The 27148-nt window shown below is 52.5% G+C and overlaps 2 protein-coding genes across 2 annotated transcripts in view; both read right to left on the bottom strand.

Annotated features, from left to right (window-relative positions):
- The window catches only part of AMDHD2 (amidohydrolase domain containing 2), a 58653-nt gene extending 57705 nt beyond the window's left edge, over nt 1-948 (bottom strand). Inside the window, exon 1 of the mRNA XM_041462548.1 lies at nt 402-948. Coding sequence (XP_041318482.1) covers nt 402-484 — 83 coding nt within the window. The 5' untranslated portion in view covers nt 485-948. The remainder of the gene's footprint in view (nt 1-401) is intronic.
- A 5561-nt stretch (nt 949-6509) lies between these two features.
- ATP6V0C (ATPase H+ transporting V0 subunit c) lies at nt 6510-17962 on the bottom strand. Its single transcript, XM_041462101.1, has 3 exons — nt 17347-17962; nt 8419-8602; nt 6510-7344 (listed from the first exon to the last, which is right to left on the bottom strand). The coding sequence occupies exons 1-3, from the start codon at nt 17420-17422 to the stop codon at nt 7140-7142; spliced, it is 465 nt and encodes a 154-aa protein (XP_041318035.1). The 5' UTR covers nt 17423-17962; the 3' UTR covers nt 6510-7139.
- Nucleotides 17963-27148: the final 9186 nt, after the last annotated feature.

Here is a 27148-nt window from a genome sequence, read left to right as displayed (position 1 = left end):
TTCATGGGCTACTCCTCAAAGGTGACGGTGGTGTTGATTGCCAAAGCACCAGGGGGCTGGCAGAAGAGGCAAAACAACAGGGACCGTACACCACACCCGCCCCATCTCCCTCCAAAACCTGGCAGAGGTAGAGCACGGCAGGGTGAGGGCCAATAGCCGGTGCACAGGGGGAACTGGCGACCGTCCTTCGGCACTGCAGGTGTCCGCTCAGGTCGCAGCCTGTCCGGGAGCCCCCACAGCCCTGGCACCGCCGGACGTCACGATACCCGCAACAGCCCTGGTACCCGCAACAGCCCTGGTACCCCAAACAGCCCTGGCACCCCAAACAACCCTGGCACCCCAAAAGCCCTGGTACCCCAAACAGCCCTGGTACCCCAAAAGCCCTGGTACCCCCGCCTCACCTCTGGAGCTGGTGATCCCTCAGGATGCGGCAGTTGGTGAACTGCACGATGGGCGCGTCCGAGACGGATTTGTTGGACGGCATCGCGGGGCAGCGGGAGGCGGCGGGAAGCGCGAATCCCCCGGTGGCCGGCGCAAGGGGAAGGGACCGGGCGTGGCGAAGCAAGGCCAGGCCGCGGCTCCGGTGCGAGCGGCTGCTGCGGGACTGGACAGCCGGTGAGGGGCGGAGGCACCGGAGCACCGCCCCCGGGGCAGGCGGAGGGTGAGTTCCCTCCCCTACTCGGTGCTCGGAGCCGACGCTGTGAGGAGCAAGCCCCACGAGGCCGGGCGCCGCCACGGTGCCCGATGAGTGCCGGGCCCCGGGCGCTGTCCCCACCGCGGGGGCACCGGGGCCCAGGGGCGTGGCCTGGGCGCGGCCGCGCCCCGCGGCACCGCCCGCTCCTGGTCACGTGAGCGCGCTCGGCACGTGCCGGGATTCCCCGCCCGCCCTGCGGCACGTGACCGGCCCCGGAGAGCCGCCATCACGGGAAGGGCGCTGCCATCTTGAGAAGGTCGACGGCGGAAACCTTCTTCGTGAGACCCCCTCCTGAACCCCCATCATGAAATCCCATTGTGAGATTCCATCCTGAACCCTCCCCCGAGACCCCATCATGAGACCCCATTGTGAAACCCCCCATCCTAAACCCCCCTCGTGAGATCCCATCCTGAACACTCATGATGAGATCCCATCGTGAGACCCCATTGTGAAGCCATGCTGACACCCCACCCATTGTGAGACTCCATCCTGAGATCCCCATCCTAGACTCCATTGTAAGATCTCATGCTGAGAATCCATGCAGAAACCCCATCCTGGGATCCCCATCTCAACACCTCCATCCCAAGACCCCCATTGTGACACCCTGGGCCCACTGGCCCCTGTGTACCCAAGGGAAGCTGACAAGGCATGGTTTCACCCAGCTGTTGTGGGCTCTGGCACTACTCATGAATCTCTCCTAGGAAAGAAAAGTGATGGAGAATGTAATTGTGTATGAACATAATATCCCTGTCTGGCCGGAAACTGGATTTTTATTAAGTTTTGAGCCATGCACATCATTCCATGATGTCAGTGCTTGTAGCTACAAGCTTGTAGCGTGGAGCTACAAGCTGCTCCTGTTGTCAGCAGAATGCTGGGAAAGGGGACTGAAAGGGAGAGATGGGAATGATGTTGGTTGAGGCTGGGAAAACAACGTGCAGCACTGTTTTGGGAATTTGAGGCTAAGAATGGTTTCAGGCCACAGAGATGCTCCAAAAGCTGAACCCCTCCGTTCTGGAGCCAGGCTGAGAGAGCCGGGGGAGTTCACCTGAAGAAGAGAAGGCTCCATGGAGTCTCTTCCAGGGTCTAAAGGGGGTCCAGGAGAGCTGGGGAGAACTGCAGACAGAGGCATAGAGGGCAGGACAAGAGGAATGGCTTCCCACTGCCAGAGGGCAGGGTTAGATGGGATATTGGAAAGTAATTCTTCCCTGTGAGGGTGCTGAGGCCCTGGCACAGGGTGCCCAGAGAAGCTGTGGCTGCCTCTGGATCCCTGGAAGTGTCCAAGGCCAGGTAGGACAAGGCTTGGAGCAACCTGGGATAGTGGAAAATGTCCCTGTCCATGGCAGGGGGTGGAACTGGATGAGCTGTAAGGTTTTCCTCATGAAATTATGTACATCTGGGACACCCACAGCACTGTATTGCTGGGAATGATTTTTAGCTTCATACAGGTGGAGCTGAGGAGACCCCAAAATTAGAAGTTGAGAAGATGAATTCTAAAAACAGCTCTCAGCCCTTCTAATCTGTCTGTGAAGAAGAAAGTTCCCATCCAAGCTGCTAAATTAAATTTGGATGTCAGAAGACACGTGTAGCACCCAAACTGCCTGTGGCCAAAACAGGTCCCTTCCCCAGGAACACACAAGCTGACAGGGCTGTGACAGTAACGAGCTGGCAGTGGAAGAGATGCCGAGGTCAAGGCAAATACTGACTGCAGAGATAGGAACACCCACCATAAACATCCTGCCTTGAGCCCACCTGGAGCAGTGATACAGCTTCTTCACCCGAGAACCCTTCAGCCACGCAGATCCTCAGGCTGCCACTGCCAAGCCTGGATCAGGGTGCTGAGATCTCCTGTCTGCACTGCTGGGGAACTGAACAGCCTGTGCCAAGCGACAGGCATCTGCTCCTGGAGGCTACAGGTATATCACATCATCCAGCCCAGCTTATGGCATGTTCTCTTAAAGTCTTAATCCTTTGGATGTTCTCCTTTTATTTCTCAGCATTAAATTAGCCCTTTTCGCATCTCCAATAGTGCACACTCCTCTAATAATAACTCCAGATTCTTTCTCTCCACTGCCCCAGTAACAGGCGGAAGGAATCACAGGCTGTAGTTTTGCTTGCATTTTCTTTAGCAAACGTGTATTTTTTTCCTTCAGGTTGAGTTATTTTTAATCTGGCTCAATTCCCAAATTAGGTTCGCTGCCTGGCAGCAGGAGCAGTTGTACCTGCGCACTTGGGAGGAGCTGGGGAGCACGTGGAGTAGCTGCAGGAGCGGGGCTGGGCCAGCACTGCTGCTGCATCAGGGGCTGTTGAAATATAGCCTTGTCTTCTGATTTTCACAAGCATTCACAAAGATGTGTAAGAAATTGTCCCAAGGCACACAGGAGCCATGGAGGCTGCTTAGAACAAACTGCCAGTCTTGGGAATATACATGATTTCCCAAGATTTGTCCTTAGTCTACCTCATGCAGACAGCCATTAGGAGAGGGTGGCTGAATTCACTCTCTGCCACTCAAGTCACCCTTTTCCCCTCTGCCAAAGGCAAAGGAAGAAAGCACAGGTGTAACAGCACAGACAGGGCAGTTCAAAGTGCCAGAAAAGGCTCTGGAACTTACATAGTCCCTGGTATCCCCTTGAGGAATCCTGAAGATTCAAACCTGACCTGTGGTGAGGGCAGCTTGTCCCTCAGCAAAAGGAAAATGGCAAAGACAAGCCACCGGTTCTCCAGGAGCTGCATCCTGGCCAGCTTGTGCTCTCTCAGGTCTCTGCAGGTACCTTGTGGGTGCCAAAAGCCTAGGTCCCTAAATACTATAAGGTCAGGGCAGGATTTTTCCCTGTGTGCTTTTGTGTTGTGACACAAGAACCAGCTTGGCTGAAAACCACTGATACAAGTTGCAAAGCTGTGGCTCTCAGGGGCTCACTGAAGAAAAAATAACAGCAATTATTAGTTTTAACAGGAAGAAAAATGGAGAAGCATTTTGGGACAAAATCCTTTGAACGTGAAACAGAAAATTCCCACTCCAGGGCAAGTGGCATTGCGAAGATGTGCTCTGGGTTTAATTTAATAATGTTAAGAGAAAAAGATGGTTAATAGCTATAAAACTAAGGCCAGAGGTTGCAAGTCCTGTACATCAAAGACAAGTAACTCTCACCTGAGCACAGTGATGGTTTGGACAGTACAGCTGTCTGGAAACAGCAGAATGCCCTACAATCAGTATCCTGTGGCCAGCCTGGGAAGGAAACAAGGTTTACTGAGAGCTGTAGTCATTAGCTCTACAGTTACTCTGTAATTGAAAACAGCGACTTGGTTTCTGGGATAAGTTTCTCATAGCAAGGTCTTCTTTATTTCCCCAAAGCTTATTTACTTTTATGGGTTACTATGCTTCTCTGTAATTCAGATCTCCCCAGGAAAGCCAATCTCTGAGCAATCACAGATGAAATGCTGGCGCTGAAAAATGCTTCTCCAACAGCAGTGAAAAAAAAAAATCGCAGCCTTTGGAAAAAAAAACAAAAAACAGTGTGAAAGTGTTAACAAAGAACAAGGTCAGCAGGCTCTGTGGAGGCATTGTCTGTGCTGGTAGCTCTGGCATCTGGTCCTGAACCTCCCTGAGCCTGCACCGACTGCGGATGGCCTTGTCCCTGTGGTGCTGCTGCTGCTGCAGAGGCCCCACTCCTCTCCTCTCCGCAGGGCTGACTCACTGCAGCGCTCCCAGCCACGCACAGAACACAAAAGCACCACGGCTGTGCCAGCACAGCCACCCCCTTCCCCCCTCTTCCAAACCGACCACCGAGTCAATCCCTGCCAGGTGGGACTGCCCTCTGAGCTGCTATGCTCCTGGCAGTAAAAAAATTTCAAAAACCCCAAAGGTCCCTCACATTCTTAATGCCGTGAGTCACTTGAGAAATGTGCTGATGCAATAGTACCAGCAAAGGATTTGAAATGGGAGCTTTCAGCCGCGGGTCATCACAGAGGATTCAGAGCATCACATGTCATGGCTGAGGCACTACGAACTGTTAATTTGACTCTGGGTGTATTTGCAGGTACTTGGTACAAATTGATCCTCCCCCAATCCATGCTCACCCCAGCTCTGTTCTTTTTGCATGGGTTTACATATTAATGACAAAGACTTCATGTTCTAAGGCGTGAGGGAAAATGCCATTGAAGGGATTTTTCCTGCACTGGTTCTGCAAGTACCTATTAACTGTCTCTGCATGATGTCACCAACCTACAAGGGACCTTAGGGTCCCTTGGAACAGGGGGCCCTTGGAGATGAGAGCACTTAGCTGCTCTCTCAAATGCAAGACTGGCAGTAGGGTCCCCTTACAGAAGGTAGAACCGAATGTTAAGCACGTTTGCAGCCCCGGACAGGACCCTCTCCTATCCTTCCACACAATTTGACTTGCTAAATTAAATTCCTCTCACCAGAACTGCAAGCTGGATGCAGCATCCTCTCCAAAGTCTGGGTCTGGGATTCACCCCACAGCTGCAAGCTGCCACACTGCACCAGGAAGGCCCCCTCTGCAGTCAGTGTGAGACACAATTAACCTACAGATTCCATAAACATTTATGGCCCCTGGGGAAAGCCTAATTCAGAGGTTTAGTCTACTTTTGCTGATGAAAAGAATAACCGAAACCATTCAGATGAGGAATTTCTCCTTCTGCCAGCCACCACTTCAGCAGGCACGCAGGACTTTCCTTCAGTCAGCTTACACCTTTGTACAGCCCCACCACCATCTCACACTGCCACGAGGCGAAGCACTGCCCAAGCAAAACCAGCCCAGCCCAGAGCCAGCCCACTGAGAGGTGACTGCATAGACATCAGTGCTCTAGCAAACAGCAAAAAAATAAGCCCATTCCTTTGTTAACAATTACTGCTGACCATGACAGGACAACCGGCTCATAGCTACAGGCTCCTGAACGCCCAGAGGTGCACACAGTGGGACCAGGCCCGGGCTGGGCAATGCCCTTGCCAGGTTAGAAGCTCCAAACAACTTCAGTGAATTCCTTATGTTCTGGCCACTCTTCATGGTACTTGCACCATTTACTGGACAGGTACCTTGGTGAAACACAAATACGCATTTTCATTCCCAACCAGGTGAAACATCCCTCCAAATACATCAGCTTGGTTTGATGCCAAGGGTACTGGTAGCACCATCAGTGCTACCAGCGTCTGAGTAGTAACATTTTGGCTTTACCACTGAAAGGCTCCAACATATATTTCCCACATAAGCCTGGCAGTACTCAAAGTCCTCAGGCCAGAGGAGGCTGCTCCAGCACTCAGTAGCTGCAGCACCAAAATCTCCCAGCTCAAATGGTCCTGTGATTTAAAAGATAAAAATACAAGTTCTTGACTGAAGCCATTTTGTTGATGAGACTATTGTTGAGCTACTTCAGAGGCAATTACTATTCACAGTACAGCTTCCAAGCAGCTCAGCTTCTGCAGGGCCAGCACAAGGACAGGCTGTTTGTTTCCTGACAAGGCAGCTCCTCTCCTGGGCACAGGCTGCAGCCTGCACCCTCTCTCCCTGGCCCTTGGTGCAGGCTGCAGCTACCTGACCCCTGGTTACAGAGCACTGCACTGAGCCAGATGTGATCAGGGTGAGCACAGCGCTGCATCTCTGCTCACCACAAATATGGCCCATGGCAGCAGCTGGGAACACTGCCACGACCCAGGAGAAAGCAAAAGTTGTGGCAGAGGTGGCAGCATCACTCTGGCATGCTACCCAGTCACTTCAGGAACCTGCCTGCCTCAAGAGACCTCACCCTCTTCCCAAAGGAGCAGCAACAGCTGGAAATCAGAGCCAGGGACGCATTACAGCAATGTAGTGAGGAAGTTTTATTTGGAAACATGGTAGAAGTTTGTAACCCAACACTGGGTGCATGACTGATGCCGGAGCATACGCAGTTACTATTGAAACACGGGAGTGTTTCAGACAATTGCTGTAATAAAACACAAAATTCTCATACTCCAATACCAGGACACTACAGCAATCTCTAGAATCAAAATTACATCCAAGGAATTCTCTGCACTTACAATTTACCCCACAGTGTAATCTACCTATATATAAGATTAATATATATAGCATGGGAAATTGAAAATCCTTGCTCCATAGATGTATGAACATGTCAAGTCTTTTATAAATAAACATCCAGTGAAGAGAAAAAATTACATTTCTAGTTCATATTTATACATAAAATACTAACAGCAATGGGTGGAAAATTGCACGCGGGCCACCCCAAGCCATGCAGCAGGCCTGGAGCAACCCTTCCAAGTTAATATTGAAGTACACACAGGACAGACAAGTCACTAACATATATTGCGCATTTACAAGAGATCAACTACCAAATTGGGACAACTGTACACATTGGAGAAACCATTTTCATTCTGGAGCTTTTTTTTTTTTTTGTTAAACGTAGATTTGTTACATCTCTTTACATCATACTGCAACATTTACTTCGTGGAGAGGATAAGGGCAACAATGAGGCCATAGAGACCCAAGACTTCAGCGAAGATCAAAATGAGGATCATCCCCACAAATAACCTGGGCTGCTGTGCTGTGCCCCGGACACCTGCATCGCCCACGATGCCAATGGCAAAGCCAGCAGCCAGACCGCTGAGACCCACGCTCAAGCCAGCGCCCAGCTGAAGGAAGCTCCTGTGGGACAGAGATGGAAGAATTTCAGTGGCAAGGAACAGGACACCCACCCTTAAGCCCCTAACTCTTTCAACAAGCCCCATGTGTCTCAAAGCAATGCTTACTGACACTCCCAACTCTGATACTTAAAGATAGGCAACAGTGAAGGATCTTCACCTGATGTTCATGTGTGGCTCATACATGAAACTGAGTTAGTGGGTTCATCTGGCCACCAGCAGGCTCAGTGTGCTGTCAGAACAGCACTTACTAGCACTTGCAGCAATGCCTGTCCCACGGCGCTTTGCAGCCTGTTAGTAGCTGCTCATCTCCAACCTTGAGCAACTTTATATACAGCCACAGCACATTCAGGTGTCTTGCACTGCAGGAGCTGGGCAGGAATGGTCTGGTTTTCCAAGGAGAGCAGTCCTGTGGAGCAGTCCCTATCAGTGTCTGCTCACCTGGTAATTGCAAAGGACCATTTGTATCTGCTGTTTTAGACCATGTCTTGTTAGGCCAAGCACACTGCTCTTAGGCACAGCCTGTACAGCAACACAGATACCTGTCACACTTCAGCAGCATTGTTTAATTCCAAGAGGGCTTAATCACACCAGTTCCAGCGGTTCTCAGAAGCCAAGAGCAGACTAAGTTTCAGACCATAGCTGCTAGAGGCCCAATGTATTGCTCAAGGATTGACTTACCAAAGCAAAAGCAATATTAATTATTTACTTGCATCTCCCAGGCAACAGCAGATCTATTTAGACAGTTTTGGAAACACCTGCACACCCAGGTCTAGAGTCTGGCATCATGACACAAGCTTTGCCTCCTATCCTAGTGCTGCCTGCTTCTTTCAAGCCACAGCCCCACCACATGAGCAGTGGGATGCCCGATTGATCTGTGACAGCCAGTACAACCAACTCCACTGGGGCTGAGGCATCCGGCAGGACAGCTGGAATCCAGCCCATGCTCCTAAGCCTAGCCAAGCAGCATTTAGCACTGCCAGCCCTTCCAGGGGCCTTGAGCCAAAACCACCCACACACAGAGCATCAAACAGTGACAGGACAGTGTGAAACAGAACCGGCAGATGCAGCAACTTACTTGAATAGCGTGATTTCAGGTGAGAGGGCATTGGCAATGAGCACTGCCACTACAAGGCCGTAGATCGCTATAATACCCGCCATGACCACAGGGATGATGGACTTCATGATCAGCTCAGGCCTCATGACAGACATGGCTGCAATACCTGTGCCACTCTTTGCTGTTCCATATGCAGCTCCCAAGGCTGGAAGAGAAAAAAATGCATTACACACATCCCAAATACCATTTCTTTCACAAGGCTGCAGTTAGAACAGCTAAGTCAGCACAAGGAAGGATTGTGCAAAACTAACACGGTCACATGACAGCCAGGAATACTCCCCTGAGGGATGAGGAAGTGAGCTACCCAGAGCCTACTCCAAAGATGAACAAGAGGTGCTGTTCAAACACTACTGATAGCAGAACATCTTCCCAGGCCAGCTTCACAGCAGGGCACAGCAGGGCACCCCCAGCAGCCATCCATGCCTCTGCTTAGGGGCCAAAACCAAAGTCCCAAGGGGAACTCCAGTGTTTGTGCCCCCCCAGAGGCCACACTGCAAGGCTCAGCAAAGCACATCTGTCTACCCCAGCAGAACACAGCTGAGAGCTGGGCCACATGAACAGAGTTCAGATGCACAGATCTCCTTCATGGAGCCTGTTCTCCCACAAAACCTATTTGCCTATGCTTTGGCCCTGGAGTTAAATGTGCCATTGCATCTTCATCAGACACACTGAGATAGAAACCAACTCAAATATTACTGCTCCACATCACTCACTGGAGAAAGGTTCTGGCACATGGAGAGTGCGACCTCACCTATGAAGGATTCCAGTCCAAACACTTGTCAATCCAACCAATGGAACCACAAAGAAGAGTTTGGCTTGCAGGTTACAGAGGACCACAACCACCTTACACCTAAGGTTTACTCATCATCTCTGTCAACACATGAGCATGCAGAGACCTGCACAGGATGATTGGCTTATCACCTGTACCTGCTGGAAGAGTCCAAAGAACTACCCCTAAGTAACTTCTGCCTTGAAAAGAAATGTTGTATTTGTCTCACAGAAGCTTCCTCAAATACCTCATTCCTTGATTCTGCAGTACTTGAACAGACAACTTTCCTTTCAGCCTTACTGGGGAGTACTCTGGGAACTCCACAGCTTCGTACTGTACTCACCATCATCCAGAGATGACATGCATGTCAACTGCCAGCCAGGAATAAGTCCCTGAAGCAGCAGAGACAGGCATATGGAAGGGCAGGCAGTCTCCTTTTCTGACACCATCGAGATTGTCCTCAGAAGTCAATCCTATTTAGCAAGAAAATGTTCTTGCATCTGTTCTAAAATGCTGCTGGAGTGCACTTAAACCACGGGCATTTAAAGTCTTTGTACTGATCTGAGACCTAATAGTTAAGTCTGCTCCACCCACAGAAAACGAAGGTTTCTCCAAGGGAGACCTGCTTGTTCCACAAAGATTTGTCACTGCCCTAACACTGGTATTGAAGCATGAGATTGTGCACCTTGCCCTGAAGAGCTGATGGGAGGTGTTTGGAGGAGTTTAGATATGTGCTTCCCTGCTTCTCACTCAGCACTCCCATAAAGCCCATATTTGGAATAGTCATCCTCCTGGCTTGGCACTAGAACTCCACACCATTCATACAAGCAGCACTGCTGCACTAAGACAAGGTTCATTCTCAGAAGGAAGTTCAGCTTTAGTTACAAAAACCTGAAGGGAAAGTCTCATTAACTACCAATTTGTTCTGTGCTAGCAAAGCTCTTGAACCTTGACTGGCACCAAGTGATGTGAAAGGCTATTTTGAGCTATTCTGAACTAGAACCCAACTTAGGAAGCTTGAGCTAGGAGCAGGTTCTATCTGCAAATATAAGATGAACCTGGAAATTAGCATATGAACTTAATCAGCCATTTCAGTGATGGCTCTGTTTAGGGTCTAGCCCTTAAGAAGTCTAGAAAGAAACCACTAACTTGAACTAGGAAACCTTTTTGTTGGATGAAGCACCTCCTAAGGGCTGGAACTAAGCCTGAATTCTGGTTCCACTGTCTACCCTGGGTATAGAATTTAGCAGAAACCACTTCTCCTGTCTGCAACATTTTACAAATGCAGAGGCTTATGAAGGAAGTTCACTATTTAAATTATATCAGTCATCACTTCCTCCAAGCATGAAGCTACTCGAGGGTGTTGCAATCAATGCAGTGATGGATTAGAGAAGGTGATTTTGCAACCCCACTTACAAGAAAGTCAGCTTGCTCAAATTTTTGTGGAGGGGCAGTGCAGCATGAGTTTATCAGTTCCCAGTTAAAATCCCAGAAGAGGCCAGATCTTATGCCTTGAACTTGTTTTACATAAAGAAAGCCTATGCTTACCAGTCTTCACACGACAGTCTTCGATGTCACTGAAACTCTACTGAACTCCCACTGGTGGGCACACAGAGCTTCAGAGACTGGCACATCTGCTCCCAAGGAAGGCTTTACCACCACCCTAACCAAGAGACATCTCCAGAACCTTACAAGACAGCTTTACTAGTCTGGCAAGTTTACTAGCAGCTTCATTAGCCTGGCAAGTTGTCCTTGCATCTTTGACATTATCTCAGTACTGCAGGCAAGGTGGCAAATACAATACCTGCTCCCCACCATGACCCAGCCTCCAGTGGCACAGCCACTCAGTTTTGGGCTATGGACACCCTGGACAGTGTTCCTGCACACCTACATCTCTACCTTGCAACAGCTCTAAACAACTAAAGCACATATACTTCATATGCTACATTTAAATATCCCTGATTGATTGGAAGTATGTGTTTTCCAGAATCTCAATCAACAGGGTTAGAGGAGTTCTCTGTGGCAGACACTGGAAACGGGGCAAGAGCTGTACCTCTGCTACACACCAGGACTCTGGGTTTCTGTGTCAGCTCATCCAGCTCCCTCACCTCTAACACAGAGGCCAAGCAAGCTCCAAACACTACCTTTAAAGAGGTAGACCTGTCAAAATATTTACCTGGCATATTGAAAAGCATTAGTCTATCTAGTTCACCAGAGATTGAATCCATGCCAGTCTCTAACCAGGAACTGTGCCATTTGGAAGTTCAATGGTGTTACAATACAGATAAGTTGCAATGCACATCACCCAAGACCACATACTCCCAGTAATCCTGTTTCAAAGGTTAACCCCCTTGTGACATACTTGATTTATTCCTTGAACTCACAGCTCAGAGCTGATTTATGTACTGCTCCTGGGGGTAAAATGCCCTCCCCTCAGGGCTGAGGATATGCTGCCTGGCATCTCACCATATCTGTCCCTTTAAAAGTGATAGCAGAGGGAGTGAGGCTGTGCAACTCCAGGATCAAGTATAAACTTGACAGACACTTGCCAGATAGGCTGTAGTGTCAAAGACTAAAGACTGGTCGTAGTCTTGCCACTGCCACAGCTTTCCATAGGGCTCTGCCAGCATCCTGCTCTTCAGATCAAGGGCAGTCCCAGCACCAGAACCAACCTTTTCCAGTTCCAGCAGGTGACTGTGCTCAGTCAGGTCACACACCAAGAAGAGTACCCTTGCAGTTAAATCAGATGCAAGTCACTCCCTTGATACAGAAAGAGGCTGTGAGGAACCTTCCAAGCCAGGAGACCTAGTAGCACAGATCCAGTTTCACCAGCTGATACATTCAGACAGGCTCAGCCCAGGAACAGGCTCAGAACCAGCCACATACACTCCAGCAGCATTCGGTCCATTCAAAGCCAAGGATTCTTTCCATGTCCCACCATGGCGAAGCAGATTTCCACACTGCATGTGAGAGATTTCCAGAGCACTAACATGCAGAACTAGCCTGCATGAGAAGTGAGCTAGTAACAGAAGTCAGATTTCCAATGAGGATACCACTGGTTACCATCACAGCAAGCATGAAGGACCATTTGGCATGAGCACTTGCATCTGGAGCCTTTTAAAACTAATCATTATCAAATGGGCTGCCCTCTGCAGTAGGCAGGCTTCCCTGGGAGCAGACAGGCACCAATTCACCAACATCTATTCATCCCTGAGCAGGCTGTTCTTAAAAGGCTGGAGAAATGTTAGAGGTGACATCCAGGTCAAGTACAGTCCTTGCTTTGCCATACCAGAAACGTGGACACTTCTAAAGAAACAGGCTGCTTCCCACAGGTTGGCCCTGCCCCCTCCCACCCCACCACATTCAACAGCTCCACCTCAGGTTACAGTAATGGATACTTTTGGAAAAATCCTGCTGCTCTGCCCAGGTGCATCTGCACAGAACAGACAAGCTTCGTTAGGGGAACTGTACTGGAGCCTATGCAAATTCCCATCACACTGGCTGAAGCCTGTTCCCCAATGAAAACCCAAGGAGTCAAGAGCAAAGCTGCCCTACAAGAAGCTCTAAGCTCTGAACCCTTTAGTGAGGGTTCAGAATTAGGGATAACTTTTTGTTCTTCCACAATGAAAGGGTGTGGGTATTTCCACCAGGCCTGGCACTGTCAGCCTACAGCACTACCAAAAATTCTTTTAGGCCTTTTAGTCTTGGGTCTGTACATCTGAGAACTTAAAAAAACCACCAGCTCCTGGAGACATTGCCACAATAGTAGCAGTTCAAGGAAAATAAAGGATCTGCCAGTCAACTGTGCAAGAGCTGCTTCAACTGGCACTCTGGATTGTGTGACACAGCACACAGAGCTCTTTGATTTTGTAAGCATGGTAAAGCACTTGTACCATGGAGCACAGACCTGTCCTGCAAGCAGCCAAGTCCATCCAGACACTTGTTACATATCTTTATCATCAAAGAGGCTCCCTGACAACACCTTAAAGATGACCCGTTCCACAAACCAGGTGACCAGTGTATTCCAGGTACTGACTGGCAGAGCAGTGTGTTACACCACTTAGCAAGACCCCTTCCCAACCAGCAGGTCCAGGGGAGCTTAGAACATTCAGCAGCACCCACAGCTCTGCTGCCCCATTGCTGTGGCATGGGACAGCCCATGTCCCCTGCCTGCACCCAGCAGATGCTCCTGTGGCCAGAGCAGCCTGACCCAAAGCCTCGTGCTCACAAGATTCAGAGTCTGAAGGAAGTGAGTGCAGCCGGTAATGTCTCAATGGAGAAGCACACACTGCTGTAAACCATTGCTTCAAGGAGTACCCAAGAGCCTGGTCAGGATGGGATGCTGTTCATTTTGCAACATCTGTGTGCAACCAGTCAGGCTCTGGAGATGGAAGAGGCCAGTTCTAGGAAGGAAAAAAGCTGACCAAGAAGTCCTGAGGCAGCTGTCATTCATGTCCACTACTGCTCCCAGTGTTCCCACCACAGGGGAAGCACCTGCAGGCTGTGTAGTGACTCCAGGGTGACAGAGGGATCCATCAGGAAGCCACAGTACAAACTGCAGCATAACTGCTTAAGCCATGTTCTGCAGAGCCAATGGTTTATACTGATAAGCCATCTCATTCTCAGATGTTCCCAAGACTGGCATTTACTGAGAGGAAATGAGGCTCTTGTTGAGATGCCTTCCCTCATTCTCAAGCTGCAGAAACATCGCCTACCTCACTTCTGTTACAGCACTTAGGTTTCAGCCATCCACTGCTTTACCTGCTGTAAAGGACAAAAGCTTAAGCTAATCTCTGCTGCAGACAGATAGTCTGGTAGCTCACACACCTGCCCACATCACAAGCACCCTCATTTGGAGCAGAAAACTACCTTGAGCTGCACTCCACCATTTCATTTTTACCTGCAAGCTCTCCTGTTCCACATCCCCACCTCTCAGACAGCATTTTGGGAAGCACAGGTGCCATTTGCCTTTGAGGATGCAAGCTGTTTATAGTCATGATGCCTTCCAGAATCAGACTGTGCAGGGCTGTCAGCTGCATCAAACTACATGTTCTGAACCAGCTATTTCACCATGGAGGTCCCTTGAAAGCCAACCAACTGCTATGAGATCTAAAGCTCTAGTTTAAAACAAAGGTACTATTTCACTGCAGCAAAAATTAGAAGACACAGGACTAATTTAACACTGGTGGCTAAAGTTCTCCTCATGAGGAATCTTCCAGCTGCTTGGCAGTGCAGCAGGTACTGAAGGCACTGAATGCCCAGCTGGAGTTCAGGCCTAAGGACAACTCCTCTCACCATGGAGGGCACAGTGGGCACACTTGTGACAGCTTTGCACAGAGCACCGGCACACACAGAACCGACAGCTCTGCCCAACAGCACACTTGTTCATTCTGGTGTGCTCAGATCACATGAAAAAGCTACAATAATTTAATCACTCAACAGCACCTGACCCACCACATTTCACACATGGGAAATAAGGAACTGCAACAATGAGAACAAGTTGTAATCTGCAACTAACCAGACAGGCTCAAAGATGGCCAAGGTCACAGCAGCCTGCTCTTGTCTCTTGCTGACCAGAACAAGTTCTGCTATCTATTTACCATCAGCAAGTAATGCTCACATCGCACACAGGACTGCTCCTAGTCACTTGTTTTCACATCAAACTAGCCTGGACAGTACAGAACCTGAACATGTTTACTAGAAACATGTCTTGGAACTACAAGCTCCACAAGAATGTGATCTTTAGATATAGCATGAGTCAAGCATGATTCACTGCACTAATTAACACTGATCCAGGAAAATTTTAGAGTTTTAACTGCTTGTCCAGGTTTAGCTCCTTACTTCAAAATCAGGGGGTTTTTAACAACTACCATCAGAACATGCTGTGATGCAACAGGCCTGTTACAAAAGCTACACAACACTGCAAGTTTTAGTTTATCCTATGTTGACACCTCTGCCATATTGCCTTAACAATACAAACTGCTTCACTGAACAGCCACATCTAAGAAACAATTTCCCATCAGCAGTATCTATAACCTGTTGTCCAGCACCTGAACACATCCCTGGCCCTAGCAAGAGTACCTGCATGGCTCAGACCTGCTGCTATTGCAACATCATTGAGGTCGGGGTAGACCTCTGAGCTCAATGAATCCAGGACTACTTGACACAGATGCTGCATCAGGGACCTCTCACAAACTGGCTGCAACACAACAGATACCAAACCTTCATCAATACAGCTTATGCACTGACTTTGCATTCCCCTACTCAAACCTTCCCCTTGCAATCCCACAGCACCACGCTGTCATGCTGCAGCTTCTAGGAAAGGCTTCTCTGCTGGTTCAGGCATGCCAGCACCATTCCAAATTCCTGTTAAAGCGCTGACTCAAGCCTGCATCCCTCACTGATGTTTCAGCTGAAGCACACTGACACGTCACAAACATGGTGTCTAAAGCCACACAGCCATGTTCTTTTGCTTCCAAAATCCATTCTGCAAGAGGAAACCAGCAACTCCTTCCTTGGAAGGACCATTTTGCAAAATGCAGTGAACTGCTGACTATTTTTTCCCAACAAGTAACTAGGTCTTAGTTTCTTTCTCCATTATCTTCAGTAGCCAAGAGGCAGGTAGGTCAGCAGTCCCAACTCTGGCTCCTACATCACTTCAACCATTGAGTTTTCAGGAAAATGTTGACCTGTCAAGTGTGAGCACAATGTCTGAAATCCAAGGTGGCAGGCCACTGACTGCCCTCAGCATGGGTAACTGCATCCCAGCACCAGGTACAAACTAAGCAAGACTAAACACACCTAACCAAGCTTTTGCTTTATCAAAAATTAAAATCACAAACATGGCTGGTGTGGAACCAGTCCATGGTGCCCACACCAGCACGGCTAGACAGCTTCCTCTCGAACACTAATTTTAATTCACTGTCTACTTGGCTCTTTGCATGATTTCATCTCCCACACGCATGAATCAAGAGCAGCTTCCCAAAATCCATCCTGCAGACTCAGCCACCATCCCAGAGGCCATATTAACACAATGAGATCCCAAGCACCTCAACAGCACTTACATAGCTTGAGCTACAACAAATTCAGTACTAGAAGGGAGCCAAAGACCAGTAAGTACGTTCACACCTGTGGAGACAAGGGCTTAAGCCTTCAGAAGGGAAGGCCAGATTGCTTCCTAATTGCTTCATTCCCAATTACTGTGACACCTGCATTTGGGAAAAAAACAGCTGAAGCCTTCCCCATGTCAGATCCCAAAGGGAACAGCAGGTTTGCACCCATCAGAGACCAGCAAACGCTGTGCAGGAACAGCAGTCACCTTCTGTACGTTTAACAAGGCTCTGAGAGCCAATGCAATAAAGGACGGTCTTTCTGGTGTAACCCAGCATTTATGGACCCTATATCTGTGTTCCTTGAGTGGGGAGAGCAGTGCCGCAGGATGACCCAATTTACACCGCACTGAGCTCGCTGCCTGGAGACGCAGAGGGAGGGCCATGGAGCAAGCAGGGCTTCCCCCTGCCCCGGCATCCCGTTCCGCGGGGTAGCTCAGGAGCCCGTCCATTGCCTGCAATGGCATTAACGTCTCTAAGGCGGCCTGCCCGCCAAACGAGCGCACGTTTATGTTTAATCCCGTTAAAAACCGGACTTGCTTTATCGGGGGAATGGTTTAGACACCAACCACGTCCGATTTATAGTGGGAGAAGCGCCGCCGCCGCGGAGGCCGGGGCAGGCAGAGCCCCGGGGGCTCCGCGGGCAGCCGGCGCCGGGGGCGCGACACCCCCCAGCACCGCGTCCGCGGGGACCCCGACCCGCGGCTGCCCGGAGGAATGGGGGTGGGGGGAACGGCCCGGGCGGCGCCGCCGCAGTCACGTGGCCCCGGGGGCTCCGCCGGCGGTGACGTCACCGGCACGGACCCTCCGCTGCCCCCGAGAGCCCGGATGGAGTGGGGGAGGGGTGGGGGGGGAGGCGTCCCCAGGCCCAAAGAATTCCAGCCCCCACCGCCGAGGGCGCCCCGCCGGGGCAGGGGAGTGACGGGGAAAAAGAAGCCGCTTCCCCCACACCGTGCTCCCCCCTCCTCCCCACCCTCCCCCCGGCCCCTCCCGTTGCCGGTCGGTGCTCACCGCTGAAGACCATGGCGGCCGAAGCGCCCATCACGGCGAAGAAGGAGGCGTACTCGGGGCTGCCGCCGGAGGACATGGCTGCGCGAGCCGGGCCGGGCCGAGGCGCCGCTAGAGTCGGAGCGCGAAAGGGCGGGGGAAAGGCGGAAAGCTCCGCCGCGGCGCCGGTCCTCGGCGGGCAATGCTCGGCCACAAAATGGCGGAAGCGCGGCGGGAGCGGGCGGGGCAGAGGGAGCCGGGGTGGGGGCGCAGGGCGGGCGGCGGCGGGGCCCGGGGCGCGGAAACTCCGTCCCGGCAGGAGTGGCGGCGGCGCGCGCGCTGCGCCCTAAATACGGCCTCCGCAGGACAAAATGGCGGCGGCCCGCCCGTCACGTGATCACTCCCACGGCCCCCGCCCGCCCCGCCCTTGGCGCACACCACGCGCGCGGCAGGGGGGACGCCCGCTCGCGCGCTCCTCACTCCTTCTCCCCGCGCCCCGATCCCGTTCCCGCGGCGCGGACGCCGGCGGGGTCAGCGGCATCCTGGCTCCCGCGCGCCCCCAGGTCGCAGCGGCGGCGCTTGGCTGGCTGGCAGCCGGCTCTGATGCTCTCCCCTCGCTCCCCCCTCCGCGCCGCCTGGTTGAGCCCGTCCTGCCCGGCGGCCGCGGTCCGCTGAGCGTGATTCAGCTCTCATTAGCATAAGGGGCGTGTCCTGCCACGGCCCCGCCCACGCGGCGGCGGCCTTGCCTGGAGCCGGCGGCGTTCGTGTCGTGTCCGTGTGTCCTGTCCCTGTGTCGTGTCTTGTCGTGTCCCTGCAGCACTGCCCGGCCCGTGTCCCGTTACCTGACCCCAGGACGTGCCCGTGTGCCGTGTTCCGGTGCCGCATCCCCCCCGGTGTATCCCATCGTGGTGTGCGGTGTTCTCCGTGCCATGTCCTGTGTGCCATGTGCCATGGTCCCGGTGCCACGTCCTCCGCAGCACATCCCGTGTGCCAGCTGCCACCTGCCCTTGTGCCTTGCCTGCATGCTGTGCCCGCTTTCCTGTCAGGCGCTGTGGCCTCAGCTGTGGGGAGCTGTTGTGAGCTTCCCAGAGGCATGGGCTGTGCCCGCGGGGCCTTGCTGGCTTGGGGTCCCCTCTGGGGCCTTCCCGCTCCTGCACTCCACATCCTCCCAGCTCCAGTGCCAGTGCCGTCTGTTGGAGTTCTGCTCCCATCCCATCCATCGATCCTGCTCCTTTGGATGCGACAACCAGCCCCTGGCCTGTGCTTTTCCCTGGGCTGGAGGCAGGCGGGTGGGCTGGGTCTGAGCTGTGGTATCGCCCTCCGTAGGCTCTGCCACCTGCTCTCTCCTGCAGGTGCTCCCCTGAGCCAAACCCATCCCAAAGCAGCCCGGGGGGATGCTCCCACAGCCCTCCTGGAAGGGTGACTCATGCCATTCTGTTACCCAGGATTTGGGGGGTCATTCACATTTCCTGCTGCCACAAATCTGGCTGAGCTTTCCATGTCCCAGAACACCAGGTCTCTCAATTACTCAAAGGCCACCTGCCTTTTCTCCTGTGTTGCCACTTTTCTGGCCACCTCAGCCTTGTTAGAGCCCACAGGGCTCTCAGCCTCAGCATTTACTTCGGCAAATTCCTTGCTGCTGCTTGAGCACAAAGGGCCCTGGCACTTCAGTGGGCAGAGGTTGCTGGCATGTGCTGGGGACTGGCATCAGGGCATGCTGGTTCTGAGAGGGAGACTGTCTTGTGGCAACTGTCACCATGTCTTCACGGGGACATCCAGCACATGGCCCATGCAGAGGTTGGCTGGAGGCACAGAGAGGAGCAGTGGGCTGGGGGTCAGAGCCACAGAGGCTCAGACCCTGTCCTGAGCCCTGGCAGAGGTGGGTGCAGGGGCTGTGTGTCCCATCTGGGGAACACACTGCCTCTGTCACCACCATCACTGCCACCACCATAACTGCCACCAGCACCACGCCCCCCCTTGCTGCTTTTCCACACTGGGACATGTTTTTTTCAGTGTGGTCATCGTTGTCATTGCTCTGTGATGGTGGATGTCACTGCTAGCAGTGTTTCCAGCAGCTCAAATTAACCTTTCACTATCACAGGACAATCCCTGCCTCTAGGGTCCAGAGCAATTGGTCACTGCGTGAATTTCTCACCCCTCAGGCCACTGGCAGCATCAGCAGTTTGGTCACCAGATTTGGGCTGGTGAGGGGAGATGGGGCCTGTCCTGTGGTGCCTCATCCCACCCTGGTGCTCAGGTCTGTGCCCTCCTGGGCTGGGTCTGGCCGCGCTGCCACCAGCCCTCACCTGGAGTGGGCATCTCTCCCAACACTGTGCCCAGCCTGGCTGCGGTGAGGGGACCTTGCAAGGTGCAGAGCCCAGGCTGAGAGTGGCATGAGCATCCTGGCTGGCGGGGATGAGCCCAGATATCTGCCCCATGGAATGTATCTGTGGGTGATGGGTGCTGTCGTGTTGTTGGGCTAGAGCTTCAAAGCCCCAAGGACACCAACAGACTGGAGCAACACCGGCAACAATAATTGGAGGAGGGACCCAGGGCCCAGGGTGGATTTTGAGGGCCTCTAAAGGATGTTTTCCCCCTGTGGGCAGCCGGGGCTGCTCCGTGGCCGCACACCATGCGCTGCCATCTCCTCCTCCTGTGCCAGCTCCGCGCCAGCCGCGGCCCGGCCCTGCTGCCGCTCCCGGCTTCCCACACATCCTCCGGCCCCATCCCCGCTCGTCACTCCGTCTGCCGGCCCGTGGCCATCCCGAAGGACAAAGAGCCTCCTTGTCGCCGCCAGCTCACGAGTTGCGGCGGTGGTGACGCTCTGGGGGTGCCGTGTCCTGGAGAGGCTGAGCAGCGGGGCGCCGAGGGCCGAGCTCCCCGAGCTCCACCCTTTGGAGCTGCCGGCAGTCTCCTTGCCCCTGCATTGTGGTCCAGCACCTTGAGCCAAGCCCTCTTCTCCTTCCTTCTCCTCCTCCCATGCTCTTCATTTGAGACTCACTCAATGTCTCTGGGTCTCAGTTCTCCAACCCTACAGGTCCAATAAATTGTTTGGGTTTCACCTGAAATTGATGATTCACAGCAAGGATATTTTTTTAAGCTCTTAGCAACAAAATTTCCTTTCAAAACATTGCATTTTACATTTCCCCTGCAGCATGTATTTATTCAGCCTCCTCCTGCCCAGGTGGATGGAGCCATGGAGGTCATGGTGGAGTCAGTGTGGTTTCCCCTGCACATCCTGGTGCCAACATTCCGAAGGGTTTGCACAGAGGGAAGGTCTGGGTGCTGGAAATGAGAGCATCCACCTCCTTTCATCCACCCAGGACTGCCCAGTCCTCCTCACTGTCTCCACACTCCCCTGGACTGACCAGGCCAATGGAGGGAGCATGTGCCAAGCATCCTCCTGAGATGCCGGTGAAGCCACACTGGTGACCCCGGTGTGGCTGTGACTCGTGGAGTGAGTGGACACAAGGATGCACAAAACCCGAGTGGGCCAGAGGAGGGGAAGGACTCATTGGATACCAGTGACAACAGCATGTGTGACCTCTCTGGGCTCCCTGTCGCGCCTGGTGTGCTGCAGCAGGTACCCAAGAGCAGCTGAGGTCCTTCCCACAATAGTGCAGTTTGAAAGCACAGCGGCATTCCCACGGCCAGCAGCACTGCTGCTGCAGCTGTGCCTGCAGGCCCGGAGCCATGGCCTCCTTGGTGGGGGCTCTCAGTCAGACTGGCTCTGTTCTGGGCCCATGGCTGCTGCACACAGCCAGCCCTCCCCAGGATGTCACTGCCCCCCTGCCACCCCTCAGAGGGGACACCAAGGCTCTCATGCCAGTTCTGCTTCTGCCTTGTGGGGATGCAGGGGTATTTCTTCCTCAGGGAAAGGGCAACGGAAGGAGGAACAAAATTCAATGTGAACTGGGAGGCGAACACAACGTCAAAGGCAAAGGGCCAGAGCCTGGTTGCAGAACAGCCCGAAGGAATTCCTGTTCCCACAGCAACCAGCACTGTCCCCCTCACCCCGGCGCCAGGCACTCGCCAGGCTGGCACCAACGCGCCCACGTTCGCCAGGGAACGTGAGGGCGGCACCTCCAGTGCTGCCTTTTCCTTCTGAGACGGATTCACCACATGGCACGGCACCAAACCAAACCAAACCAAACCCAGGCTAAGGGATTTTGGGTTGCCTGTTCCCATGCCAAGGAAGGAGCAGAGGGATGAAGTGGGCTTTCTAGCAGGTGCAGAGGAGAGGTGTCACCACCTTTTGGGGAGCATTTTCTGAGTGGCCTTATGGCAGATGACTCTCCCACTGCACTAGGCCCTGTCTGTGCATGGACCAAACACCCTGGAGAGAATTTCAGAGGGCTCCAGCTTCTGTCAGCTGCTTCCAGTGAGCAGGAGCTGGACACTGCCTGCTCCATGCTACATATAGGACTCCAGGGCTGCTGACCTGCCCTGACCCAGCTGGTTTTTGGCATGTTGGAGAGCTGTTTGCCAGGGGATCTATTTCTAAAAGCCATGGCAATGCTTGTGGTTTTGCCCATGTTATGAAGCAAGGTGGGAGCACCCTGCCCCTGCAGGACAGGTCTGCGTACAGAGATGCCAGCATGGAATTGCATTGTTGCAGGACTAGCAGGGAATGCTCTGGTTACCTGGGTACCATGAGGGAATTTGTGTTAAGGTGTTAAAAATGCAGCTCAGCTCATGAGAAGCCCGGGTGGGCTTTCAGTCTGGAGGTCTGATAGACAGTGGACCTGAGCTGGTGCTGGGATTGGGAATGAGAGATGCAGGTCTGGCAGTGGATGCGTTGCTCACGGTCCCAGCAGCAAGCGCTGGCCAGCCACAGAGCAAAGCCTGCGGAGCATTTCCTCACTCAGTGTCTCCTGCAGTGCCTCACTGGAATCACAGGGCAGGAGTCACGGGCCTTGGGGGCCCATCCCCCCACTCCTCCTCCCTCCCCAGTCAAGACTTTGGGCCATTTGCAAAAGGGGTTTCTCTTGCTCTATTTGGGTTTTAATTAACTGTTGAGTTGTTAACTCAACCCTGAGTTGTTAACTCTTTCCGGGGATTCCCCCGGTGCTGGACTTCCCCATGAGGCAATCAGGGGCCTCTAATCCTATCCTATCCTATCCTATCCTATCCTATCCTATCCTATCCTATCCTATCCTATCCTATCCTATCCTATCCCCATCTACCCTGATCTAATCTCTTTCCCTTCTCATCTCTCTCTGCAGGAATTCCCTACCTTCTATAAACCCTCTGATCTTCCTCTTTTCAACACCATGCTTCAGTGTGAATGCAGCTGGGAAAATATCCGTGTTCCTACAGTTTCTTCAGCTCCTGGGAATGGTGTGGAAGGAAGCTGGGTTTTTTCTGCCATCCTTTTCCTGAAATGCCCTATCCAGGACTGCACACTGTGTGGGGCTGGTCTTCATCCTTCCTTCCACAGGGCATCCATTCTGGCTCCCAGCACTCAGCTGGCAGTGGGGATCAGCCAGGGCTACTCACGAGGAGGTTCTGCCGTGGTTTGAAAATAGCATTTATTTGCTCTGGGTTACCATAGTTACAATGTGGCTCCTGCTGTTGGGTTGGGAAGATTCTCTCCATTGTGGCATCGCTGTCTGGTTCCACCTTCACACATGGAAAAGGCAGGAATTTCTTGGGCATTGGGTGGGCTCTGCATGGGATACCCCCTTCCCCCCTGGCTCCCTTCAGCAACCCACTGGCTGCACGTGCAGTGCTGTTGGGGATTTTCAGTCCCCAGTCACAGGGTTTGTATTTGTAGGAGGAGCCAATGTGGTTTCCCAGCACAGAGCCTGTCCCTACACTGCATCTGAGAGCTCTTGGAAGCAGACACTAGGACACAGCACACCAGCCTCCCACCATAGCCCACCCCTGGTTTTTGGGAAGCTGGTTTGCAAATGGGGGCCTGGAACAGCTGACATATCCTGGAGAGGCAATTTTGGAGGCAGGATGCTTGGTGAGATGGGCATGCAGCGTGGGAGGGATGCTTGGTGGCTGGGAGCCACACGTGGGCTGCGCTCCAGGGCTCCCTGCAGAGACACCCAGAGGAGTACAAACCCCCTGCCTGGGTTAGCCTGCACTGGAGCCTTCCAGCCATGTTTTTTTCCTGCCAGAGGCTTGTGAGTGCAGGCAGTATTTGTTATCTTCTCACAGCAATGGCAGACATCACCCCACAGAGAGCCTGGGATGCCACTGCGACTCTTCTGCCTGTGGATATTCTCCTGCTGCCCTGGTGTCACTGAGACTGTGGGAAAAACAAAAACCCTCCAACAATATTTTTATGTTATAGAGTCAAGACACTATTTTATTATCTGGCCAGGATGTACCACAGAAATCATCTCATCCACACATAGCCTGGGTGTGCAGAGAGAATCATTCCATGACACATGCTTTTACAAGATTTCCCCCAAACTTTATACAGTCAAAACCCACAGAGATGCACTGTTTCAAAGTTCATTGGTCCACAGTTGAGTAACTCCCAGTGTTCAGTTTCCCACTGGATCTGAATCTCCTCACCTCTGACGTTAATTAGATCTTCATTCTTCGATTTTTATAAGTCCTTTCCAGAGGAGATGTCTCTAACTCTGCCAGAGGCAGAGTGTGGGGTAGATGCTGGTAGATGGCCTTGGATGTTCCGTTGATGTTCTGTTGATGCCTTTTATCTTTCTGGGTATCTATGGGCTACTCCAAGTCCATTAGGCCTCACCTAGAGAAACAATGTCCTGGAAAGAAAGCTTCACTTCCCTTCCCTTTCCCAGGACAAAGGTGAACAAACCTGGCTCAAGTTATATATAATATTTTTAAAACTGATATGTTTTCCAACACAGAGAGCTGCCCTGGGGACATGGGGAGAGGAGCATGTTTGGGACAGGATATGGCAGGACAAATCCAGGCCCAGGGTGCCACAATCCTTTTGAGGATGGAGCTGCTGACAGATGCTGAGAATAGGCAGCCACAGGGCACCAAGGAAGGGAAGGATGATTTTGGGTCATTACACTCAGTTTTGGGGAGAAAATCTGGGTTCGTGAGGGCAGAAACTTTCTGCTGCCTGGGTGGGAGCTGCTTCAGAACCATGTGCTGCACTGCTCCTAGTGTGTCCTTTGTCACAGAGCTGGGACAGTGCCACGGCTCTGCCCCCACAACCTGCTTCTTCTCTGTGCTGCCAGCTCTCCCTCGGCCTGTGGCCCTGGCAGGTAGGGAGGGAGATAAACCTTGGCTGGCTGGCAGAACAGCACCTTCCTGCAGAGCTGCTGAGCACGAGGTGCTGAAGAACCACTGCTGCAAGAGGCACCAGGGCAGGAGTCTCCTCTCCCTCCCTGCCTCCCTCCCTGCCTGGCTCAGTGAGTATCAGAGTCCTCACTACCAATTAGCAAATTAAATCCAATCCCCCTGACACTTCCTAAGTATTCCTGCACAGCTGCTGTGCTTGTGCTCCTCCTGCCTTGGCTCCTGCACTCTGATGGAGCATCACCTCTGGCATGCTGCCAGGCCGTGCCTGCTGGCCTCTCCCCCAGGGGTCCCATGCCTAAGGACCCCTCAAGAACTAGAGATGAGACTGAGATGGTGTTGGTGCCAGTGGCAGCTCAGTGGCAGCTGTCTGGGAGCCCCTGAAGCTGCTGTCCTCTGCAGTTCACGGATGCAGTGTTACCCCCACCTCCCATTCTCCTCCTGCACACATTCTCTGTTGGGCTTGACTAATACACTTAGAGAAGGATATTTTTGACTGGGTAAAGAAATTTGCCAAAACAAGGTCAGATTGTCCCCAACAATTGTTCTGTTCATGGGCTGGGGTGACCAGTTTTTCTGCAGATGTATTTCTGGGTGTGGGTGCTGGCAGTGCCCCAGTCTCACTCTGCCTAGGCAGGGGGACCACGGGAGCTGTGCTCTGACCCCTGGCAGCCCCTGTTAGTTCACAGTGGGACAGGACATCCCACGGCCTTACCTCCCTGCCCCACTATCGGACAAAGGATGTGGCAGCCTGTGCCTTTCCTGACCATGCCCCTGCTGCCCAGGCCCACTCAACCTAAATGTTGTGGATGAGCCAACTTAACCAGCACTTGGTTATTATGTTGTTTGAGGAAAGACAAACTGAAAGGCAGAGGGAATGTGTTTCCTGTGTTATGGTTATTCCCCTCTCAGGGTGTTGTTTCCTTGCTCAGTTTGCTGGGGAAAATCCAGCCCTGGCTGCCCCTAGAGCTGCTGCCGAGTAAAAAGGCACGAGACCTTTTTATTTTAAGCATAGTTTTTGTGTTTCCTGGGTTTAGCGTCTCCCTTGTGGGCAGTTCCTCTCCTCCAACCCCCTCTGTGAAACATCCTGCCGGTGGCGAGAGGACAGCTGGCTCATCATGGGGACAAGGTGACATCTGCTTGTGTGAGCCTTGCCCGGGGCGGCAGCCATGGTACCCACTGTACCATGGGACCAGCGCCTGTTTTCCCAAAGCATGGGCACCTCCTCTGGAATGAGCAAGTTGGGAAGGATCAAGACTACCAGAAAGCAGAAAAGGCTGCAGCAGTGAGAGGGAGTTTCTGTTCCTCTTGGGTTGGAAGAAATGCTCACCCAAACCCAAAATTCGTATCTTGAGGTCGGGTGTGCTGGTCTGAGCTCTCAGGGTCTGCCCTGTCTCTGGCTTCACATGCTGCCTTCTCCCCTAAGCCTCTGGAGACCAAAGTGCTGGTGCCTGCAGCCAGGGACATACCCATCCCCAGGAGACTGAGACGGTATTTTAGAGCTGCCTTGGCAACATGGAGGAGAAAAAACCATAGATTTCACCACCAGCCCCAGGGCTGGGATTTGTCACACTGTAAAGGGGACTGAGCCCTGAATGTCTCTGGCTGCTGCAGCCAGGAAAAGTGGAGGCCGGACACACTGTGGGACCACAGCCTGGGGCTGTTTCACCTCTCTCCTGTGTCCAGAACCTGACTGGGACTTCTGCTCATGCTCATCATCGACCATAGATGTGGCATCCAACACCTCCTTCGAAGGAAGCTCCGTCATGCCTAGTCAAAGATGGCCTTATACAGAGCTGTCTTTGCAAGGAGAACACCCCACAGGGAAATTCAGAGACCCCCAAAGGCTCCAGTTCAAGTTTTCAGTAGAGCAGGGGCCAGCTGGTTACCTGCAGCTGTACCCCAGGCCTCAGCCCACGACTAAGAAATAAAATATACAAAATCAGCTTCTTTTAATCTGTTCAACATATGCTGCCCTTTAATTTCTGTGCTGTACTTAGGGGATATGGTAGAAAGAGGAACTTACATTTGTGTCATAGGTGTACCCCAGGCCTCAGCCCACGACTGCCACTGCTGGCAGGAGATGTGCTGCCCTTGGGGCTGAAATACCCAAGAAAGATGATATTTGATAGGAGAAATTACGGTGTGCCATGGACCTGCTCACCTTGATGACACCAAAGCAGAAGATCTGGATGACCCCAGGGTTTCCATAGCCCAGTCCTCTGTTTTCTAGTGCTTTTTAGGCTTCCCATCTATAATGAAATTGTTTAGGTTGGAAAAGACAGCCGAGATCCTTGAATTCAAGCATTATTCTAGCTTGGCCAAGGCCACCACTAAACCATGTCCCCAAATACTCTAAGCCTACTTGTTTCCTGAACACTTTCAGGAATAGCGATTCCATCACTACCTGGGCAGCCTGTGCCACTGCCAAACCACCCTTTCCATGGAGAAATTTTCCCTAATTCCCAATCTGAACGTCCCCTGGCACAACTTGAGGCCATTCCCTCTCAATCTGTCCCTGTTCCCTGGGAGCACAGCCCGACCCCCCTGGCTGTCCCCTCCTGTCAGGGAGCTGTGCAGAGCC

Source organism: Pyrgilauda ruficollis, unplaced genomic scaffold, assembly GCF_017590135.1.
Source record: "Pyrgilauda ruficollis isolate IOZ18807 unplaced genomic scaffold, ASM1759013v1 scaffold16, whole genome shotgun sequence".
NCBI classification, from domain to species: domain Eukaryota; kingdom Metazoa; phylum Chordata; class Aves; order Passeriformes; family Passeridae; genus Pyrgilauda; species Pyrgilauda ruficollis.
This window is presented reverse-complemented; position numbering and strand designations above follow the sequence as displayed.